Raw genomic sequence first — 19,440 nt, 5'->3', positions numbered from 1 at the left:
ATCGTAAATATCTTAAAAAGTATAAAGTTCACAAATGTAAAAAATACATTGTACAATTGTCCGTTACAAGACCTTTGTAGGAGTGTTTGAATGACGTCAAACGGTTCAGTGGTTTTAGTGTTATTAAACGTCAAATTTGGTCGGAAGAAGAATAATAAAAGACGATAAGAAGAACAGTGATAATAGTCCATTGCATTTACATGCAATGCAATAAGAAGAAATCGGATAACAGTAGATTGCATTTTCATGCACTCTAATAAGAAGAAATCGGATAACAGTAGATTGCATTTTCATGCACTCTAATGAGATGCATGAATGGGAGAATGATAGGCCTATGACAGTAACAATGGCAGAAATTAGCTGTGTAAAATGATAGGTATGTTTGCAGACTAGTGCTAGTTGACTAGTTTTATTTACTCATGGAAACAGTTGATAAGGAGGGAAAACGTAAACAGCTATTTTCTGGTTCAAGCTCCAAACCAAAGTGCTATACGTTCTGAACCGTTTTTGTTTGGTCGAAATGCTCTGACTGGTTCAAATGATGGTTCGCAATCGGGAACGGAGCTGTTCTCTGTCGGTGGAAAAAGGCTAAATGAGAACAACAATAGATGGATGGGTTTCTGAAGTTAAAGCTGGTTTGCAAAAAATAGACATTATTAGGCCTACATCGAAATATATTAACATTTACAGTGTCTACAATAGCTTTCTGATCAACTTTTTCTTCTTCTTATTTTTTTTTAATTTGTTTTAACAATAGGCTCTTGCTGGCCTGTCACCTATGGAAAATAATGTCACTCTAATGCTAACCAAATTCACCACTAGAGTGTGCTGTTGGATAACAGTTTCCAATGTTGAACGCTTCAAGAGATTTAGGTACAGTAGCCTATTCTTCACAGTTAAATGCCTAGGCTACAAGAAATCAAGAGCGATTTTCATTTTGGAGCAAAGTTTTAACAAAGGAAAGAAATGATTTACAGAAATAGTGTTGACAAGAGTTTAAAAGAAATTATATAAATAGTTTAGAAACTGTCATTAAGACAACAACTTGCATCTTAAGACAGTTTTAAATTGAAATGCAGCATCTTGTTTGGTCGCATGCCAACTGTTTTCTGTTTAAAGCATCTGATTAAAAGCTCACAACAATGTAAATGATACCGCATGACAGTGAAGAATGTGTGTGTGTGTGTGTGTGTGAGTGTGAGTGAGTGAGTGAGTGAAAGGTTGCACAAGTTGGACAGGTTTGCCCAGTGGATGCATGCTCAAACTGCTGAAGACAGCTGGGTGTGTCAAACAAGGAGGGAAGAGGACAGAAAGAACGATAGAGACAGAGAAGAGGACAGCCTGAAAAGCATTCATTGATCTCGACCACAGTGTAGAGAACAAAAGGAGAAAACACCATACAGTGACATTGACCTGCACGAACGTTTTGCTGTCCAGCTACAGGCTTGGCCTCAAAAGGACTCGGAGGAAGCCTCAACACCAACATCCTCACAGGCCACTGGTGTATGTATCAAATTGGATGAAAGACTTTCGTTCTTGGCGTATGGTGTCTCTCTGAAGTGGACAGCTCATAAGACAAGCAGAAGTGGAGTAAAACGAGAGGAAAGGAGGAGGAGGAACACATAACATGGCAGAGGCACCCAAGATCGAACTGTTCATCAAGGTAAAGAGTGAAGTGTGAAGAGTACAACAGAGAAAATGTATTGCGTCTTGGCTCTAATGATAGACTACTTATGCATTACTTTCAACCATTCTGATCAAACTTACTTTTAGCCTCTTTTTAACATAACACCAAAACAGTTTCTTATAGTGTACTGACAATCACTACCTTTTTCCCATACCACCCTGTATCACATTTAACCTTAGCTGAACAGGAGGAGCTTTGTGAGATTCTTGTCTTTAAACTAAAAAAACAGGTCAAACCACCTATTATTCTTTCTTATTGCCGTTTCAAATACTAGAGGGTTTTAGGGTTTACGCTGATCAGTATACGTTTTGCATTGGACAACTTTAAGAAACAAAACAAATTAACACATTATTGTTAATTAAAATGGAGGGGTTTCAATCATATAAAATGGCATGGTGTGTGATCAGTACATGACACAAATAAGAGGGGCAACTTATAGTTTAATAGTGAGAGGTACCATTTCACATGTGTCCCATTCGTGTTCCTTGTTAACTGTATATGGGACAATGCAAGCTGAATTGCCATCAAAATTGAATTGTCCAAAAGGGTGTGAGCCTGAAGAAAGAGAGAAATCAAAGAAATCAAACACAGGAAGAAACAAAAGAAAGAAGAGTGTACATCATTGTGAGTGAGTCAACTTGAAAAGGGATGGAGAATGTGAGTGTGTTATCAGTATTGCTCATTATGTAAGCAACTAGCCACCCAATGAGAACAGGCTTGATCCATTTGTGCTGATGTGACTTATGCTCTTGGTGGCGATGCCTGTGCTCATTTTCTGACACATGAATAGCTTTTGACAACTGCGATGAAGCTGACAGCTACAGAAATATATAGAAATATATACCCAGGTATATGCATGAACTTTGTTGATCTGTATGATGTGCAGTGTAGAGTACACATCTATTTTAGTAAGCCAGGTGCAAACACGTGATCAATATATATGTTATTGATGAGTGATGCTTCATGACATTTTGTTTCTTTCAACTAACAAAGAATGACATCACATCTATGGATTTCCTTGCTTAAAAGCTCAGTGAAAATATGTGAAAATATTCAATCAGATAAAGAAGAAGTAGAGCAGAGGAAAAGCTCAATCTGGCACACAATTCCTCCCTTGAAATACTTTATTCAGTTTCTCACCAATTCAAGCCATAAAGTACATCATCAGACACCAATGGCAGTTTGGACATCACTGGAGTTTATCTTACTGTACTGACACTTGAAGGCCTGAAGGAAAGCCTACTGTATATCTAAATGGGTTTTTATCCTCACACCAAACGTGGCAAGAAGAATGTAGAAACAGCTGTCATACCCTTCAAACATGCACGTTGTGGTTACATTCCAACTATGGACTAAAAAATGAAAGGATTGTTTTTACAAACCAACAGGGAGTAAATTCATTGCAAAGCAATATGTTTGCTATATTATCGGTGGTACATGTAAATGCCTTTAACTCCAGTTCTTTGGCCTGTCTGTCTGTCTCCTCTGTAGGCGAGCGATGATGGAGAGGGCGTGGGAAACTGCCCATTTTGCCAGAGACTCTTCATGATCCTCTGGCTGAAGGGTGTTCATTTCACTCTCACCACTGTTGACATGAAGAGGTACATGCTGCTTTTACTGAGCAAAACCCATACCAGTGAATGTCATCACTTCAGTCAATACCATTGTAATGTGAAGAGGAAAATGATTGACAAAGGACATTTTTACTCAAACTTGAGTTAGAACTAAGGTTATTCTTATTCTGTTGTCTGGAAAAAAATAGGAAGCACTTAGTTTATCAGCTGTGTCCTATCACTGATTTGAAATACCTGTTTTGCAATCTGTTTCATATCTAATCAGTACCAGTAGTTCAACATGGTGTTTATAATAAGCCTGATCTCATTCATCAAAGGGCTCCAGAGGTGCTCAAAGATTTGGCCCCAGGGTCACAGCCTCCTTTCCTTATCTACAAAGGAGAGGTACGCACTGACACCAACAAGATTGAAGAGTTTTTGGAGGAGACTCTGGCACCCCCCCAGTAAGTGATGACTGACAATGCTGCCTTCCACCCCTGGTCCACTGCACAACACATGGTAGATGTTTATCTAATAGGATGTCTGTGGCAGAGGCAGGGAAGCATTTTCATTTACTAAGGGAAAATACACAGACACAGGCCTTTCACTGTCCGGCAACTCTAAACTGAAAATATATTAATCTGATTTCTTTCATGTCCTTTACCACTCTGACATTGCATTGACTTCTAATGGCCAGGTTTCCCAAGATGAGCTGTCGCTACAAGGAATCCAATGGTGCTGGGGATGATATCTTTCACAAGTTCTCTGCATATATCAAGAACCCAAATCCTGGACTCAATGAAAGTAAGGATCTCTCCTGTTCTGTTGACTGATTTAAGATATTTTGAAAATGGTATAAGGGTGAAAAATGTTTGTAACTACAGAAAAACAAAAAACACTTGAGCACAACAACAGTGAGGTATTGTTACCTCACTGTCACAAAAAGAAAAAGAAAATGCTCTCTAAAATGCTGATGCATAAGTATTGTGATTCTGAGATATTTTTGTATTCTTTATCAGTGTTGGAGAAGAAGTTTCTGAAGAGTCTGATGAAACTGGATCAGTACCTTCTGACTCCGCTCCCATATGAGCTGGACAAGAACCCAGACTCGTCAGTGTCGACACGAGATTACCTGGATGGAAACGCTCTCAGTCTTGCTGATTGCAACCTGTTACCCAAGCTGCATATAGTCAAGGTTCGGCCACAATACCCACAGTTGTATCCTCTGAGAACATGCTAAGATTTAATCTCTCTTTAAGCGGGGGCACTGTGGCGTAACTGGCTACAGCGCCCATACCACACTCGGGTCCAGCCTGGGTCATTTCCCAATCACGATCTCCTAGGCTACTTGCTTCTTGTCACTATCTTCACTGTCCTCAGATTGAAAGCCCTCCAAAATATTAAAAAAGAATGTGCAAATGTGAATTGTTTTAACTGCTTTACCCAATGTGCTTCTCTTACACTCTCTTTTATAGGTGGTGTGTAAAAAGTACCGGAGCTTTGAGATTCCTGCTGCTCTGACTGGTCTGACCCGCTACCTGGCTAAGGCTAACGAGCAGGACGAGTTTCGCTGCACCTGCCCCAATGACTCAGAGATTTTGCTGGCCTATCACTCCGTGGCCAAATACCTCAACAAGTGATTTAGGATCAGGGCACAGCCAGGCAGGAACAGGAACACTGGAATGTACAGGAGATCATAAACATCGCCACAACAACAATATACTACTACTACTACTACTACTACTACTACTAATAGTATATATTCTAGATCAAAATTGTAATTTATAACTGTCATCATGAAATTTACCATCACTGTATAATTAGGTAAAAACCCTAAGCACTGATGATCACACTGTAGTAGGCTAGGCATTTGCTGTGCCTGGTAGACTTGTGGCACCAACATTATTCTGAAAACACATTGAAGACACCTCAATATCAATGGGTACCTGGACAAAATGCTAAATCATTTCTTGCCATTGTTCCTAAATACATTATCATTGCAGTTTACAAGTTTTTATTTCTTTGGCAACAAATTGCAGCTTTAGATATATTACACCTTAAAGTGAACATTGGAGATTTCATAGTTTTGGAAATAATTTCACTGTGGCAAAAGCAATTTCTAACTCCTATTTTGGCTGATAAAGAGACAGCTTTCTATGGGTGTGATTGTTAATGCAGGCGTTGTCATTTCTCAAAGGAAAGGAAGGAGGTGGTAAGGTCTGTTCTCTCATCTTTCTGACTGCTACCTATCCAGAAAATCTATTCCTCTGACTGAGAAACAGCCTTTGAACGCTAACATAAGAAATAAAGTGAGCCAACAGAAAATATTTGTGTCACCTTTACTGTATTATAGACCTACTTATAAATCAAGCATAATAAAGTTTTTCATTGGCAAAAAGAAAAAAGTGCGTAGCCTATATCTCATTATTAAACAAAACTTTGAGTCTGCTTTTATTCTGTAGTTTATAAGCCTAGTTGTATACAGAGCTTTTTTCTTTGGGGCGTAAGAATCTTTGAACGAAAAGATCACATAGCCTACAACAACAGCAATAATTTCCACTTAAACACAGACCCACACTATTCGGTAGACCTACCAGAACCAGATACATCTATCAACATGCCATATTTATGGGCAGACATATAGACTGTTCGACCTGTATCTGGCTGTCTAACCTAAAAGGCACACACCAGTTGGTCAGTGCCTTTTAAGGTAGACAGCCAATGCCAGTGGTCCCCGACCATGCATTATATATAATGTAGCCTAGTTTCATTGTGAAAATCCTTACTTGTTTCTTTTCTTTTTTTTTTCTTTCTTTTTTTAAATTCCAGAGTGGTTAAGTTTACGGTCCCTGGTTTTTTTTCTATTAGGCTATTTTCATCTGATGTTTTTTTTTTTATTCATATATGGACCCTTTCAACAAGGTAAACAAAAACAATGCTTGAACATTCTATTTGGGCCCCAATCTACTTCCTCTGCATTAAGATAACATATGGAATGTTAAAAAGGAAGTCTTGTGGGGCCAACTATGATGCTGATAATGAAAATTCCATGAAAGGGTCTATGAATATATTCAAAATCGTCAACAATCTACTAAATAAATTAATTAATCAATTCAACGTTTGAAATGATAAAGGATGTTGCAGAAAGAAATATAAAGAGGAAAGAAAAAAAAAACTGCTTCCATCGCAACAAGGATCCCAACAAGCTTGACTCTGATAGGATAAGGCGCACCGTGAGTAACCAATAGCCATGCGACGTGATTTGCTACGTTCCACACTGACAGTAGTCGACATCAACAATTGCACACCGAGGGAGGGAGGGTGAGAAAGTAACGCTAGCCATATGAAGTTCTTTAATATCTGAAGCCGTGGGAAGAACTCTTTAAAAGGGGGTTGTAAGGTAAGGCAGATGTGTCAATATGGGAAAATAAGTAGTTAGCTGTAATGTCATGATTTAAGGAAGCATGAAAATAGACACTATTTCACTTGGCGTGAGTGAGTTAACACAGTGGCTGGCTGGCTGGCTAGCTATCTTATTAGCTCCGAAGGTGTACCGCAAGAAGATGCGTCTATTAGCTTTTAACGACAACATTAAGTTCAAACTGCGACTGGCGTGTCTAGATAAGATAATGCAAAATGACGACTTCTATGCATGGATGTTAATAATGTAATTCTTAGACAATGTGTTGCCAACACCACAATGAATAAAGAAGTGGAATTAGGGCATTGCTAGCTAGCCACCCACACATAGGATACACGCATAACGTTAATATGAAGATGTTACCCAGAAGGTTCTTATAACTCAATGTAGCTATATTGCCCTGTTAACGTTTCTAGCCTAATAAACAATTGCCTCACTGTAACATAGTTAGTCCTGTGTAATGTTAGTGAACATTAGCTGGCAAGGACACTATTTCATTCGTCTTTTTACTCACTGGAAATGTGTTACAGTTGCATACATGTTGGGAGCCAATAGAGAAATAGTACTTTACTACGAGGTAATACAAAATAGCTCGACACTTCAGTAAAAAGGGTTTCTTGGCCATTTTTTCATTGGTTACATGGTGAAGGATTGTAACAGTGTTCTGAAAACTTTTGGCAGATGTTGGCAGAAATGGATGAATGGACGAGTTCCCCAGGGAAGGACTTCGGACAACGGCTGCAAAAGTTTGTGGAGGAAAGGATGCAAACCACCATGGTACTAGCTCTTTTTGCTCTGGGTACTTATGGGGAAAAGATATGTGTTAAATGTGAAACTGTAGGTAGGCCTATTATGAACGTGGAAACACCAGTCATCACAGATTACATCAGAATGTTTTGATGGTTGACAGTAAAATATCACTCATTGTTCATGAGTCAGTTTACCCACACCAAGTCTATGATCAATAATGTTATATAATCTGTTCTAGTCTGTAGAAAACTAAGGTCCTCTTAATGATGTGTTGATGTTTGTTTGTTTGTTTGTTTGTGTGTGTGTGTGTGTGTGTGTGTGTGTCCACAGCTGACGGGTGTGCTGATTGGTGCAGTGGTGGCAGTTTCACTGATTGGGATCGCTGTGCTCTTTCTCTACCGGAGATACAAACTGGCTAGTCAGTGTCTGAACACCCAATCCCCAGACAAGCTTGTAGCATCTCATCCAATACAAATAATGAATAGATAATAGGCTAATCCCCATCCTTTCAAAAAAGCACATTGATTTGAAATGTTTTTCATCACATCAATTCTTTGAAGTTTTCAACTGAGCCAAACAAAACATTTTGGATGAAATGTTGTGGATTACTTTGAGTAGTATTAGTAGGCCTATACCACGATTTAATGTGGTTTGATTGCTGCCTCTTGTTCATGTTCTCGCTTGTGTTCGCAAACAGGTGGGCAGCAACCTGGAACCCCTCGATATCGTTTTAGGAAAAGAGATAAGGTGATGTTTTACGGACGAAAGATCATGAGAAAAGTAAGTAAAGCCCCCACCTCTGAAATAACTCCTCCGTTTTCTGTACTTCTGCGCCTCCCGCAGTGATGGGAGTTGGCTGCTTTGAAATAGCCCCTCTTTGCCTACCCCCCTATTGTGCAATTGTAAACCATATCCTTTGCAGCTCAGCCGGCTCCAACACATAGCATATTTTTTCCAATGTTACGCAATTCACAATTATTCATAGTCTTTTCCTGTCCAGTGAATTTCCATCAGTCTTTTTCTTACATCTGTATTGATTTGTATTCTCTTTCCCTAATCTCTGCGTCCATCTTTTACACCTCACGCAGGTCCAGACTCTGTCCTCAACCCCAGGGCCAACATCCATGTCCAAACAGCGTCCACGCAAAAGGCCCAAAGTCATAAGCATCGCCCGCAGGTATCCAGCCTCGTCACTCCCCGCCTCTCTCCCTTTATCCTAACCTGAACCATAGGCCACCACATTCTGCACAAGAAGGAAGGAGTAATTTTCAGCATTATGCATGATTGTCAGTGTGCTGCAAAGCAATGTTTAAATTCTAATGACCATCTCACAGTTAAAGATTCTGTCCCTTCCAACAACAAGCCTATTTGCCACAATGTCTGTCTTTGTCTTTAAAGAGGATTGGAGTGTTTCATATGAAGGGCGGGGTGTCCATTTTGTGTTTCTCTTTGTAGTTAGTCGCGTGGTTTGTTTGTGTTTCAGGATCCTGCGCATCAGGAAGGAGCCCCCCACCCTGCAGCCCAAAGAGCCTCCTCCGTCTCTGCTGGAGGCGGACCTCACCGAGTTTGATGTGCAGAACTCCAACCTGCCCTCCGAGGTGCTCTACATGCTCAAAAATGTCAGGTCAGTACACACATCTCCCTCGTACTTCCCCTCTCACTACTGTTGAGCCTTATCGATGGACATATTTAGGTACTTACATATTTACATATTTTACATATTTAGACACAACAGAACACAACACAACGACATATAGATAACGACAACATGCTCATGGATTCATTTAAATTGTTCTTGATGTACCCGAGGTTGATTTTGAAAAGGATCCTTCTACTTTGCTTTAATAGTTAAGGTCAACATGCAGTGTTTTGTACATTGATGACTCATTCCATACATGCAAACATGAAGTACATTATTTATTTGTGTGTGTGTGTATGTGTGTGTGTGCATGTTTGCTATAGAGTGCTGGGTCACTTTGAGAAGCCACTGTTCCTGGAGCTGTGCAGGCACATGGTGTTTGTTGAGCTGCAGGAGGGCGAAGGGCTTTTCCGCCCAGGCGACGACGACGACAGCATCTTTGTGGTGCAGGATGGACGCCTCGAGCTGTGCATCCATGAAAATGTGATAACCCAAACACTAGTATAACCCGGACACATGGGACATGCACATCTTAACAACAGCATGCACAGAAAATAACTTGAAATGAAATGGAGCTTGTATATGATGATAAAATGTATTAGCTGGATTAGGATGTACAGTCGGGCATATAGATATCATCATCAACTGTCACAGCTGTCATTTCTCTCTCTCTCTCTCTCTCTTTTTCTTTCTCTCTCTCGCTTTCTTACTTTCTCTGTCTTTCCTTTTTTCTTTCTTTCTTTCTTTTCTCTCTCTCTCTCTCTCTCCCCTGCTCTGTGTTTACAGGACGGCACTGAGGCAGTGGTAAAGGATGTCCACCCTGGAGACAGTGTGCACAGTTTGCTTAGCATTCTGGACATCATCACTGTGAGGCCCTTTCTTTACTATGCAAGACCTTTCTGTGTCTTTGTCTTATTTTCATTTAAATAAAGAACAGTCAGGTGACTGGAGACCCCTTGTCCCTAACAAAAGTAAAACTGATTCATAATTACATTATCAAGTAGGAGGATTGAGAAATGGTGACCCTCTACTTAGAGAATTTGAAGTAAATTGCACCAATAGTGATTAAGTTATCTGCGTAGACACACACACACACACCCACACCCACACATACACACACACACACACAAAGAAGGACCCAGTTAACGTACCCTTCGCTGACGGTATCAACTCACATGATCCGTCCGTCACTCTTGTCCTTTGATATTTCAATTTCAATAGCCTTTATTGGAATTGGTTTTAATTTGTAAGGTTGTATGTGTCTGTATCTTTTGTTGTCTGTTTGGTTTGATATCGCTTCGTTTCAAACCAAACAGACAGATATTCTGATCTTAAACATGCCTTTCATTTGTCATTACAGTGCATGAAAATGCACTGTACTGTTCTTCCTAGGCAACTTCTTCTACTTCTTCTTCTTATTACAGTGCATGAAAATGCACTGTACTGTTCTTCCTAGGCAACTTCTTCTTCTACTTCTTCTTATTATTATTCCGCTTACCACTTTTTCCGTACGCAATTTCTCTTGAACAGTTTAACTTAGAAACTTCATTCAAACTTTGTAACGTAGGTCTTCAAACAGATCGGGTTGGTATGACTTTTCAACTTTGAAACTTTTATACTTTTTAAACTATTAAAGAAAAAGTTTTTAAAAATCCCCATAGACTTAACATTGCCGATTATGACATCATAATACGGCCGTTAAGCAATTAGAATCCTATGGCAGGTGTTCAGGCCACCTGCGGCCTCAGGCTTCTACATTCAACTTTTAAAATATATACATTCACTAGCTGTCTATCAACAACTTTTAACTTGTCATCAACTATGTCAACACTTTTCATCAACTATGACTCCTACCCACTGTAGCTAGTTAGAATGGTTAGCATAGTTAGCATGTTAGCATGCTAGTTAGCATTTTTAGCATAACTATTAAAAATGATTAGCTAGGTTAGCTAAGTAACATGGTTAACATAGTTAGCATGTTATCATGTTAGCATGCTAGTTAGCATAACTGTTAAAAATGATTAGCTAAGTAACATGGTTAACATAGTTAGCATGCTAACATTGTTAGCATAGTTAGCATGTTTAGCAAAACTGCTAGAAAATGTTAGTTAAGTTAGCTAAGTAACATGGTTAGCATGTTAGCATTGCTAGCACTGCTATAAAACATTAGCTAAGTAGCATGGTTAGCAGAATTAAAAATCTTAGCATAACTGCTAGCAAACATTAGAGCCGTTCCAACTTTCAGTTATCGTCAAATATCTACCTATACACAGCCATTAAACTATTTGAATATCAACATTCATTAAACTGCTAGAAAACGTTAGCTAAGGGACCGTTTGTTATTTATAAACGGGGTCACCGGAGGGATTTTGAGTGCTTCAATCAAAAGTTACATGACCCTCCCCTGCCTGCAAGAAAATTTCCAACGACCCTCCAACAGTCTTTTAAAAAAAAACATGACCCTCCCCGGCCAATCGTCGATAACTAGCGCTATGGAGCGCTATGAAAACACATCGACGTAAGCAATCGTTTTAAACTCACCCTCTGCTTTCTGATCTTACACATCACACTTCACCAAGATGGTGGCCATTTCTGTAGATTTACTCACTAACATTGTTGTGGAAACACAATAGGCATGGAAACTAAATGCACACTTCCTGCAACTGCATTAGCCTACTTGAAATAATTTACTCCTCTAGTAAGTATTCACATGAAATAAAACAATAAAACATTGAGACCATTCAACAAAGCACACTGGGTAATAACAAATTCAACACATGAACTTGTTGCTATGGACTCGTCTCTAGGCTTCCTCAGTCATTGTAAAGCTGCCGAAGCTGAACATTATCCAAAACTCAATTTCTCAGACGAGCGTCAATTTGGGAGCTTGCTACACTCCTTCCTTCTCAAATGACTTGAAAAGACCGTTTGCACAATTTCACAAATAATCACAGGGACCGAAAAAATACCTAACATGCCAACTTTTTCCAGGTTTAGGCCTATCATTTTAACTTTTCCCCGCTGTCTTGCCGTTTTAATATTTTCCCGTAGAATATCCCATATTACTGTAATACTCTCATAACATTAGTCCTGCATTCTGGCCTGTCTCTGTGTTGTCCTGTTGTTACCCCTTGCCCTTCCAGAGAAACAGATGTATTCAAATCATCGTTTTGCTTGCTTGAATGCGAACTCAGAGTGATGTTAACCTACAGTAGGCCTATTTAAGTTAACGACGTGGTTGTTGTGAGCGCACGATTCATTGGCGCTTGCAGTGTTCGGCCGTAGGCTATGTCTACGTGCGCACCTAGGCTAAAGAAATCCCCCTGTATATTCACTCCAAGTTGGCCTACCATAACTTACCAACTCTAGCCTACACTGTAGACCATAAACTGGCTATTTATATGACCAATGCATTTGTATTCTGTATTCTGCTTTATGAAGCAGAAATACGCACTGCTACTTGGAACGTAACACATTTTTGTTGGCAGGAGAGAGAATGACAGCGATTAACAAATTGCACTTGTTGCTGGTTACCAATAAATAGTGCCTACTATATATTTTTTTGCAAACTACAAAAACAGAAATGATGGAGACAGCAAAGCTAGAGATGGGCAGGAACAAGGTCAATTGGTAGAAAAGCTTGTCAAAACGTTAGGAGCTGGATGTGTGGATGAATGAAGCACAAGTATGCTTTATAAGCATGCACACTGTTTAAAGTTAGGCTAGGCTACACGGTAAACTACAAGTAAACCAAAGTTAGCTTTTTTAGGGCTGGATAAAGTTGACCAAATGGATATAGGCTGTTAGGCGTGAATAAAGTAGGCTACTTTGTTGCTCCAACCCTTCCAACGTTAATGGGGACGGATGTTGACATTTTCCCTATTTTTGCGTGAGAAACCCGGGAAATCTCCCTTATTTTTATTGTTCAATATTGACAGAGCTATGGAACGAAAGAGAACGTTATATGGCGACAGAAATCAACAATCAAACAAGCCACTTTGATTTTTTGCTGTTTTCATTAATACAAAAGATGGGTGACCCCCCCTCCTAGACAAAAAAAAGTTAGGTGACCCTCCCCTCAACAAAGAATAAAAAGACATGACCCTCCCCTATTTTCCTCCGGTGACCCCGTTTATAAATAACGAACGGTCCCTAAGTAGCATAGTTAGCAGGTTAGCATTGCTAGCACTGCTATAAAACATTAGCTAAGTAGCATGGTTAGCATAGTTAAAAATCTTAGCATAACTGCTAGCAAACATTAGAGCCATTCCAACTTTCAGTTATCATCAAATATCTACCTATACACAGCCATTAAACTATTTGAATATCAACATTCATTCAACTTCCAGTCTGTCAACAACTTTTAAACTACTTACCTTCAACTTTTAAACGGTCTACTTTTAAACTATCATTAAACTATCTATTAAACTAGCTGTCTATCAACAACTTTTAAACTATCTACTGTCTATCAACAACTTTTAAACTATCTACATTCAGCTTTTAAACAGTCTACTTTTAAACTATCAACTTTTATTAAGCTATGCAACCACCATGTCTATCCTAGCATCACCGTAGTAACCATCTCTGTATTATCTGTTTTAACTATACATGATATTTTACATCACAACTTTAGCATTTTCATGCACTGGTAATTCCTTGGAATTGCATTTCTAGTTTTCCTTGTTATTTTGACTGCCTTTTAATATTGTTCTTTTTAAAAATGGGATAAAATGAAATTAATTTAAATATGTTTGTTGCCAGGGTTACCCAGCGCCTTATAAAACGGTGTCAGCCCGTGCCGCCTCTCGCTCCACCATACTGCGCCTACCAGCCTCTGCCTTCCAGTCTGTCTTCAAGAAGTACCCCGAGACCCTTGTTCGGGTCATACAGGTACTGCAAAGATGTGCACAAACACAGTGTGTGTAATTGCCCTTTCCTCTCTTTCTTTCTCAGATACAATCAATAGCCAAGCCTATTTATAATCAAAAACAATATCACCAAGAAAGCAACCTTTGTGGGGAAAAACATCACCAACAGAACAGCCCTAGAGACCATATCACTGGGATTATCAAGCAGGCACCTTTCTTCATCTGTGTTTTTTTTTAAATTAGGCCCGCAACACCTCCAGAAGGCTCAACAGGATTTGGAGGGTTAGCTTCAGCCAATTAGCATGGCATTTGGCTGCCTACATTTATAAAAACATGGCGTTACGTGGTTGCCACTTCCGGCACCAGTTTTTACATGCTGATTGGTAGATGACAGCTCATACACGATTTTAGTGCTGGGCACGAGTGTCTTCGCGCGTCCATGTTGGTTAAGCATTTTACAAATAAGCACAAATAAAACGTCTCCCTACTTGGATTGAGCGGACGGATACTTGACTTAATGCCTACATAGTTTAGGCTGTATTATACCAGGCATTGTTGTAAATACAAGAAAAAAGTAAATGTTGTTATATTAGGTTACTATTATTGGTTACACTTTACTTGAAGGTATCTACATAGGAGTGATATGACATTGTCATGAGCGTGTCATAAACATTATAAACAAGTCATAAACATTTATGACATAACGCTTCTTCTGTCATTAAGTTTTTCTCATGACAGGTTAGGTTTAGGGTTAGAGGGTTACACTTTACTTGACAGTGTCGACAGAGTGACATGAAACTGTCATGAACGTTTATGACATAACGCTTCTGTTATTAAGTGACATTCGGTTTTTGTCTTAACAAGTTAATGTTAGGATTAGGGTTAGGTTTAGGGTTAGGGTTAGGTTTCAGGTGTCATGACAGTGTCATGTGTTCACGACAGTGTCATGTCACTCTTATGTCGATACTGTCAAGTAAAGTGTTTTATAGTCATTTTCGTTGGATAGCCTACATATTGCGCACTTAATAGCCTAATACAGCTAGTCCAAAGCATTTAGGTATCATTATTTGTATAGCCTAAAGTGGATCCTTACTCAATATGCTCTGTGTTTATTATATTATCACATATGAACATCGCATTATAGGTTTTCGAGACAAGGGGCAAACTTCTGCACCACCATCCCCAAAATGTTATCCCAACCAATGAAATACATTTGCGCCTATAACAAGGGTAGGTGAAGCGCGTTCCTGAACAACTTCTTTTCCTCTGAGGGAATATCCGATCTTCATCAACGACATACCGTTGTACCTTATGTTGTCTCCATCAGTAACGTGGAACCTGATTGGCTAATTCTAGCTGGTCCAGAAAGGAGCACCCATGAAACGCCATTTTCATAAAGATGGCTACGGTCAATTTCAAACTTTTTTGTCTGAAGTAGCTAGCCAAGCATGGGCCATTGAAATGAATGGGGGCGGGACTTAGTCACTCTCTCCCAGTTATATATAATACCTCCATGTTCTCTACCAGCAACTACTGACAAATTCTTTGGTCATTGCTCTTTGTTGCTGTGGCCGTTTATGATCTAATCAGCAACATAACCACCAGACAAACTGCTAGCCCCCATAAATACCAACAAATTCATCAGTCTATACTTTTCGTTGCTGTGGCTGTTTGTTGTTCATCAAACTCTGCATGGGGAGCAAAACATCTTTGAGGTGTTTAAGCTGCTTATTCAGGCTATCATGCTATGCAGGTATAAAGCACTGGCAGTGTTCCAGATATTGCTCTCTTGTTCTTCAAGCATGAAAGTGTTAAAAGCCTAATAATGTATGTTATAACCGGCATGAATCATGGTTTTATGATGATGTCACAGCACAAAGTATTTTTCCATGAGAGAGGTTTTTAAGATGAAGATGAAATGGGGGATTTTCCTCAACAACCTCTCCCTGGCCTCAAAGACATGTAGACCTCTTCAAAGAAAGTCATTTTTAATCCATTATGACACTTAGCCGGCAGCCATGTTAGATCTCACAAGCTAAATCGGTGCCCTGCACATTTCCTCATTCCTCAGAGGTTTTCCTCATATTTCCAATAGTTTGTTTTCTTTTTGGTAAAAGGCCTCAGCTCTGATGTGTTACGCATGCATACGAATATGTGTGAGACACAGGGTCTCAGAGGTGTGTGTGTGTGTGTGTGTGTGTGTGTGTGTGTGTGTGTGTGTGTGTGTGTGTGTGTGTGTGTGTGTGTGTGTGTGTGTGTGTGTGTGTTTTCCTGTGTGTAGATCATCATGGTGCGTCTGCAGAGGGTCACCTTCCTGGCACTGCACAACTACCTGGGCCTGACCACTGAGCTCTTTAATCCAGTGAGTTACAACACACCTATACGAACGGCCACACACACACAATCTTTCTGTGTCATTATATTCTTCTATCTTACAATTACAAATCTATATTCTGAATGTTTGTTTTATACTAAACTGCTTTTCATTTTTTTAAAATGACACTCAGCATAAAAACACAGCACACACACACACACACACACACAAAAGTCTGTCTTTTCCTCCCTCTCACTGTTTTCTCTGTCTTTCCCTCTTTCATGGTCATTCCCCTCTCCCTTTCTCTTGCTCTGACCCACTCTCCCACACATACACACAAACTGATTTCATGCAACATTAAGCTCTGCACTATAATCACTTCAAGGTAAGTGTGACAAAGGACACAAAAGTGTGTCTTTGTGTGTAGTGTGTGTGTTTGTGTGTGTGTGTGTGTGTGTGTGTGTGCGTGTGTGTGTGTGCCCCCTCATTTCATCAGTATGGTTTATGATGCTCACACAATCTTTAGAGGACTCCATCAGATCTAAAGCATTGCGCTTCCAGTCTGTCAAATGGCCCATGTACACACACACACACACACACACACACACACACACACACACACACACACACACACAGAGACATACACACAGCTGTAAACTGCCTGGCGCACATGCATTCACCGTCACTCAGTAGAAAACATTCAGCACTTAAAACCGGAAGGTTCACTGAACTAGCTTTCAGCTATGGTGAACAGATTCCATGCAGTGATAAATCAGTTGTGTGTACACTGTTTCACTGCTCTTTAAGGTGGATTTAAGTGCATGAACAGCCCATAGGTATGTATGACCTCATGCACCCCTTTTAAGGTCATGTAAGCGTCTGTGGGACTGCAAGACTGAGAGGGCTTTGCTTGTGGGTTGGCAGGAGAGACAGGCGGTCCCCCTGACGGCAGTGGCCAGTGTCCTTGGAGAGAGCAGTCCCGCCAGGATGCCACGTCGACCACATTTCCAAGCCAGTCAGGATGAGGAGAGTGTGGCAGGGCTGTCCGAGTCGCCATCAGACACGGGTTAGAAACACACACACACACACACACACACACAAGCTATTCATTACCATTATGTTAAACCATTAACATTAGATTAACTCACTCAAACTCCATCGAATACAAAGCTTATGTATAGTTTATGTTGCAAAGCTTTAATGTTTGTGTACATTTTTTCTTTTGGTGTGGATGCATGCTTCAGATTCAGGTAAAGTTGGAGGAATGGGAGATAACGCATCGAATAGCCTTCGCAAGGTCCGCTCACTATCCGCTGAAAGCGCAGGTATGCCACAGAGACAGACACACACACACACACACACACACACACACACACACAGACACAGACACACCTAAGACAATGACTGATTGATAGGCATTGGCATGCCCAGATGCACAGTGGGCTAGACATGAGAAATGTCCTTGTAATTCATGTTTTGGCCGTGCAGGCCGGCCCAGTTCAGCTGCCACTGCCCTGGAATGAAGTGCATTCTTTGAGCCGTGCAATGTTGTTGGGTGGGGTCCAGAAGATACTAGCCCATCATGCTCATTATGTCAAGAGAGCTTTCCATCTTTGCCTGTGCACTCAAAGTCGACTGTTCGCCGATATGCAATAAGCCTCGCACACACACTGTGCAAAAAGTTCATTGTTTATATGCAATGTAATCAGAACTGTTTTCTGTAAACTGTAAACTCCTTTGTCTCCATATGTCTTGCTCTTCCCATAGTGTCAGGGAATGACTTGAACATGGCCTACGAACGAGCTCGGGTCAACTTGGAGGAGGCCCCTTCAAGCCCAGTCATCATTCATAAGGTACAGCCAGGGCGTCTGCCACCCATACTGCCCCAAGACTTGGCTGTGGTGGAATCACTGGTCAAGTATCAAGTATTGGGCCACAGTTTAACATTTAGCCATCCTCTGCTGCTTGTTGTTGTTTGTATTTATGTATTTATTTCTTATTAGTTTCTTGACATATGAGACTATGATTTTTGTTTTGTTCTGATTCTCTCATTCTAAAGCTCTTTTATTTCTCTCTGTGCCCCCCCCCCCCCCAGTCCATCCTTAAGAAGAGTGTGACCATGCAGCACACTCCGTCAGCTGTGTACCACTACACGGAGAGTGGTAGACGCCCGGACGTCCACCCCAGCAAGGTGGGCGCCATCTTCCAGGCGGCCAAGAAGGACCTGCTGGGCATCATCCCGCTGCAGGTGAGTCTCAGAGGCCTCCGACCCAAACCTCACGTCGCTCTCCCAACTTCACTTCCACTCTGACTGTCTGTGTCGCTCCTCTCTACACCTCTGCCAAGCTGCTCTCATTTCTGCACTCTACACACCACAGTGACCACCCCCCCACACACCCCCTATGCTCACGGATCAGCCTCCAATGTCTTCCCATGTCCAAACTATATTACGCGCTTATTACTTTTCTGGATATCCCTGACAATAAAGAATAGGGAAAAAACACACCAGATGGAATGAAGCAGTTGATATTGTCAGTCAGGTGAAAGTGTAACATGCAGTATTTTGCATGGTTAAATGAGGGGCCTGTAAGTTCCTTTGCATTCAGATTCCAAGCATGTTTGGTTCCTTTGTTTATTTATATTCTGTCACCAAAAGCAAATTGTATGTGTTTTGAGGTTTACAGCATGGGTTGGGGATGATGTGATGTAACATCATTTTTGGAATGTTTTGAAAGCTACGTGGTTCATAAATGGCAAGGGAGTCAAGCCAAAAGCACTTTCACAGCATCTGTCACATTCCTCACTTTTACATTCTTTCCACACAGTGCACTCTAGTGGGCAGGTCCTATATTGTGTACCATGGAAGCATGCATAATACTTTCTCAGATACTTTTACAAATACAAATACAAATGATAAATGTTGAACTCATTTAATGCAGCCACAGTACCACAGTTGCCATGGAGAGACTAATCGTGTGTGTGTGTGTGTGTGTGTGTGTGTGTGTGTGTGTGTGTGGGTGTGTATGTGTGGGTGTGTGTGGGTGTGTGTGTGTGTGTTAGGACCCAAGTCTGCTAGAAGGCAGGGTCACTCTACACCAGGTCAAAGCGGGGTCTGTGGTCGCACGTCAGGGAGACCAGGTGAGGTGACAGTAAACAGCGTGGTTGTTGTTCCTTGTATTAAGTAATTAAGTACTGTTACAAAAACATT

General features: G+C 40.6%; 2 protein-coding genes across 3 annotated transcripts in view; both read left to right on the top strand.

Moving 5' to 3' along the window:
- Nucleotides 1-1,277: 1,277 nt before the first annotated feature.
- clic3 (chloride intracellular channel 3) lies at nucleotides 1,278-5,645 on the top strand. The gene is made up of 6 exons (XM_076284784.1): nucleotides 1,278-1,663; nucleotides 3,179-3,288; nucleotides 3,579-3,704; nucleotides 3,938-4,044; nucleotides 4,260-4,435; nucleotides 4,716-5,645. The coding sequence occupies exons 1-6, from the start codon at nucleotides 1,628-1,630 to the stop codon at nucleotides 4,878-4,880; spliced, it is 720 nt and encodes a 239-aa protein (XP_076140899.1). The 5' UTR covers nucleotides 1,278-1,627; the 3' UTR covers nucleotides 4,881-5,645.
- A 902-nt stretch (nucleotides 5,646-6,547) lies between these two features.
- pnpla7a (patatin-like phospholipase domain containing 7a) overlaps nucleotides 6,548-19,440 on the top strand; it is a 50,387-nt gene continuing 37,494 nt past the window's right edge. For both annotated transcript variants that reach the window (XM_076284783.1, XM_076284782.1), the window contains exons 1-15: nucleotides 6,548-6,640; nucleotides 7,343-7,438; nucleotides 7,742-7,829; nucleotides 8,109-8,191; nucleotides 8,500-8,588; nucleotides 8,895-9,035; nucleotides 9,374-9,533; nucleotides 9,837-9,917; nucleotides 13,812-13,940; nucleotides 16,200-16,280; nucleotides 17,157-17,298; nucleotides 17,477-17,557; nucleotides 18,000-18,085; nucleotides 18,328-18,480; nucleotides 19,293-19,370. In XM_076284783.1, the coding sequence (XP_076140898.1) occupies nucleotides 7,343-7,438; nucleotides 7,742-7,829; nucleotides 8,109-8,191; nucleotides 8,500-8,588; nucleotides 8,895-9,035; nucleotides 9,374-9,533; nucleotides 9,837-9,917; nucleotides 13,812-13,940; nucleotides 16,200-16,280; nucleotides 17,157-17,298; nucleotides 17,477-17,557; nucleotides 18,000-18,085; nucleotides 18,328-18,480; nucleotides 19,293-19,370 (1,488 nt within the window). In that variant the 5' untranslated portion in view covers nucleotides 6,548-6,640. The remainder of the gene's footprint in view (nucleotides 6,641-7,342; nucleotides 7,439-7,741; nucleotides 7,830-8,108; nucleotides 8,192-8,499; nucleotides 8,589-8,894; nucleotides 9,036-9,373; nucleotides 9,534-9,836; nucleotides 9,918-13,811; nucleotides 13,941-16,199; nucleotides 16,281-17,156; nucleotides 17,299-17,476; nucleotides 17,558-17,999; nucleotides 18,086-18,327; nucleotides 18,481-19,292; nucleotides 19,371-19,440) is intronic.

This window comes from Alosa pseudoharengus, unplaced genomic scaffold (assembly GCF_046254945.1).
Source record: "Alosa pseudoharengus isolate Yale_2024_CS ecotype anadromous, Long Island Sound unplaced genomic scaffold, YU_APseudo_1.1 YU_APseudo_1.1_scf_14, whole genome shotgun sequence".
Classification (NCBI taxonomy): Eukaryota; Metazoa; Chordata; class Actinopteri; order Clupeiformes; family Clupeidae; genus Alosa; species Alosa pseudoharengus.
This window is presented reverse-complemented; position numbering and strand designations above follow the sequence as displayed.

Bases quoted from the DNA above. Each gene is read 5' to 3' on its own strand.
- clic3 (XM_076284784.1), top strand. From the start codon at position 1,628: ATGGCAGAGGCACCCAAGATCGAACTGTTCATCAAG. The intron at 3,289-3,578 runs GTACATGCTGCT...CATTCATCAAAG, and splicing joins ACCACTGTTGACATGAAGAG to GGCTCCAGAGGTGCTCAAAG. The intron at 4,045-4,259 runs GTAAGGATCTCT...ATTCTTTATCAG, and splicing joins AAATCCTGGACTCAATGAAA to TGTTGGAGAAGAAGTTTCTG.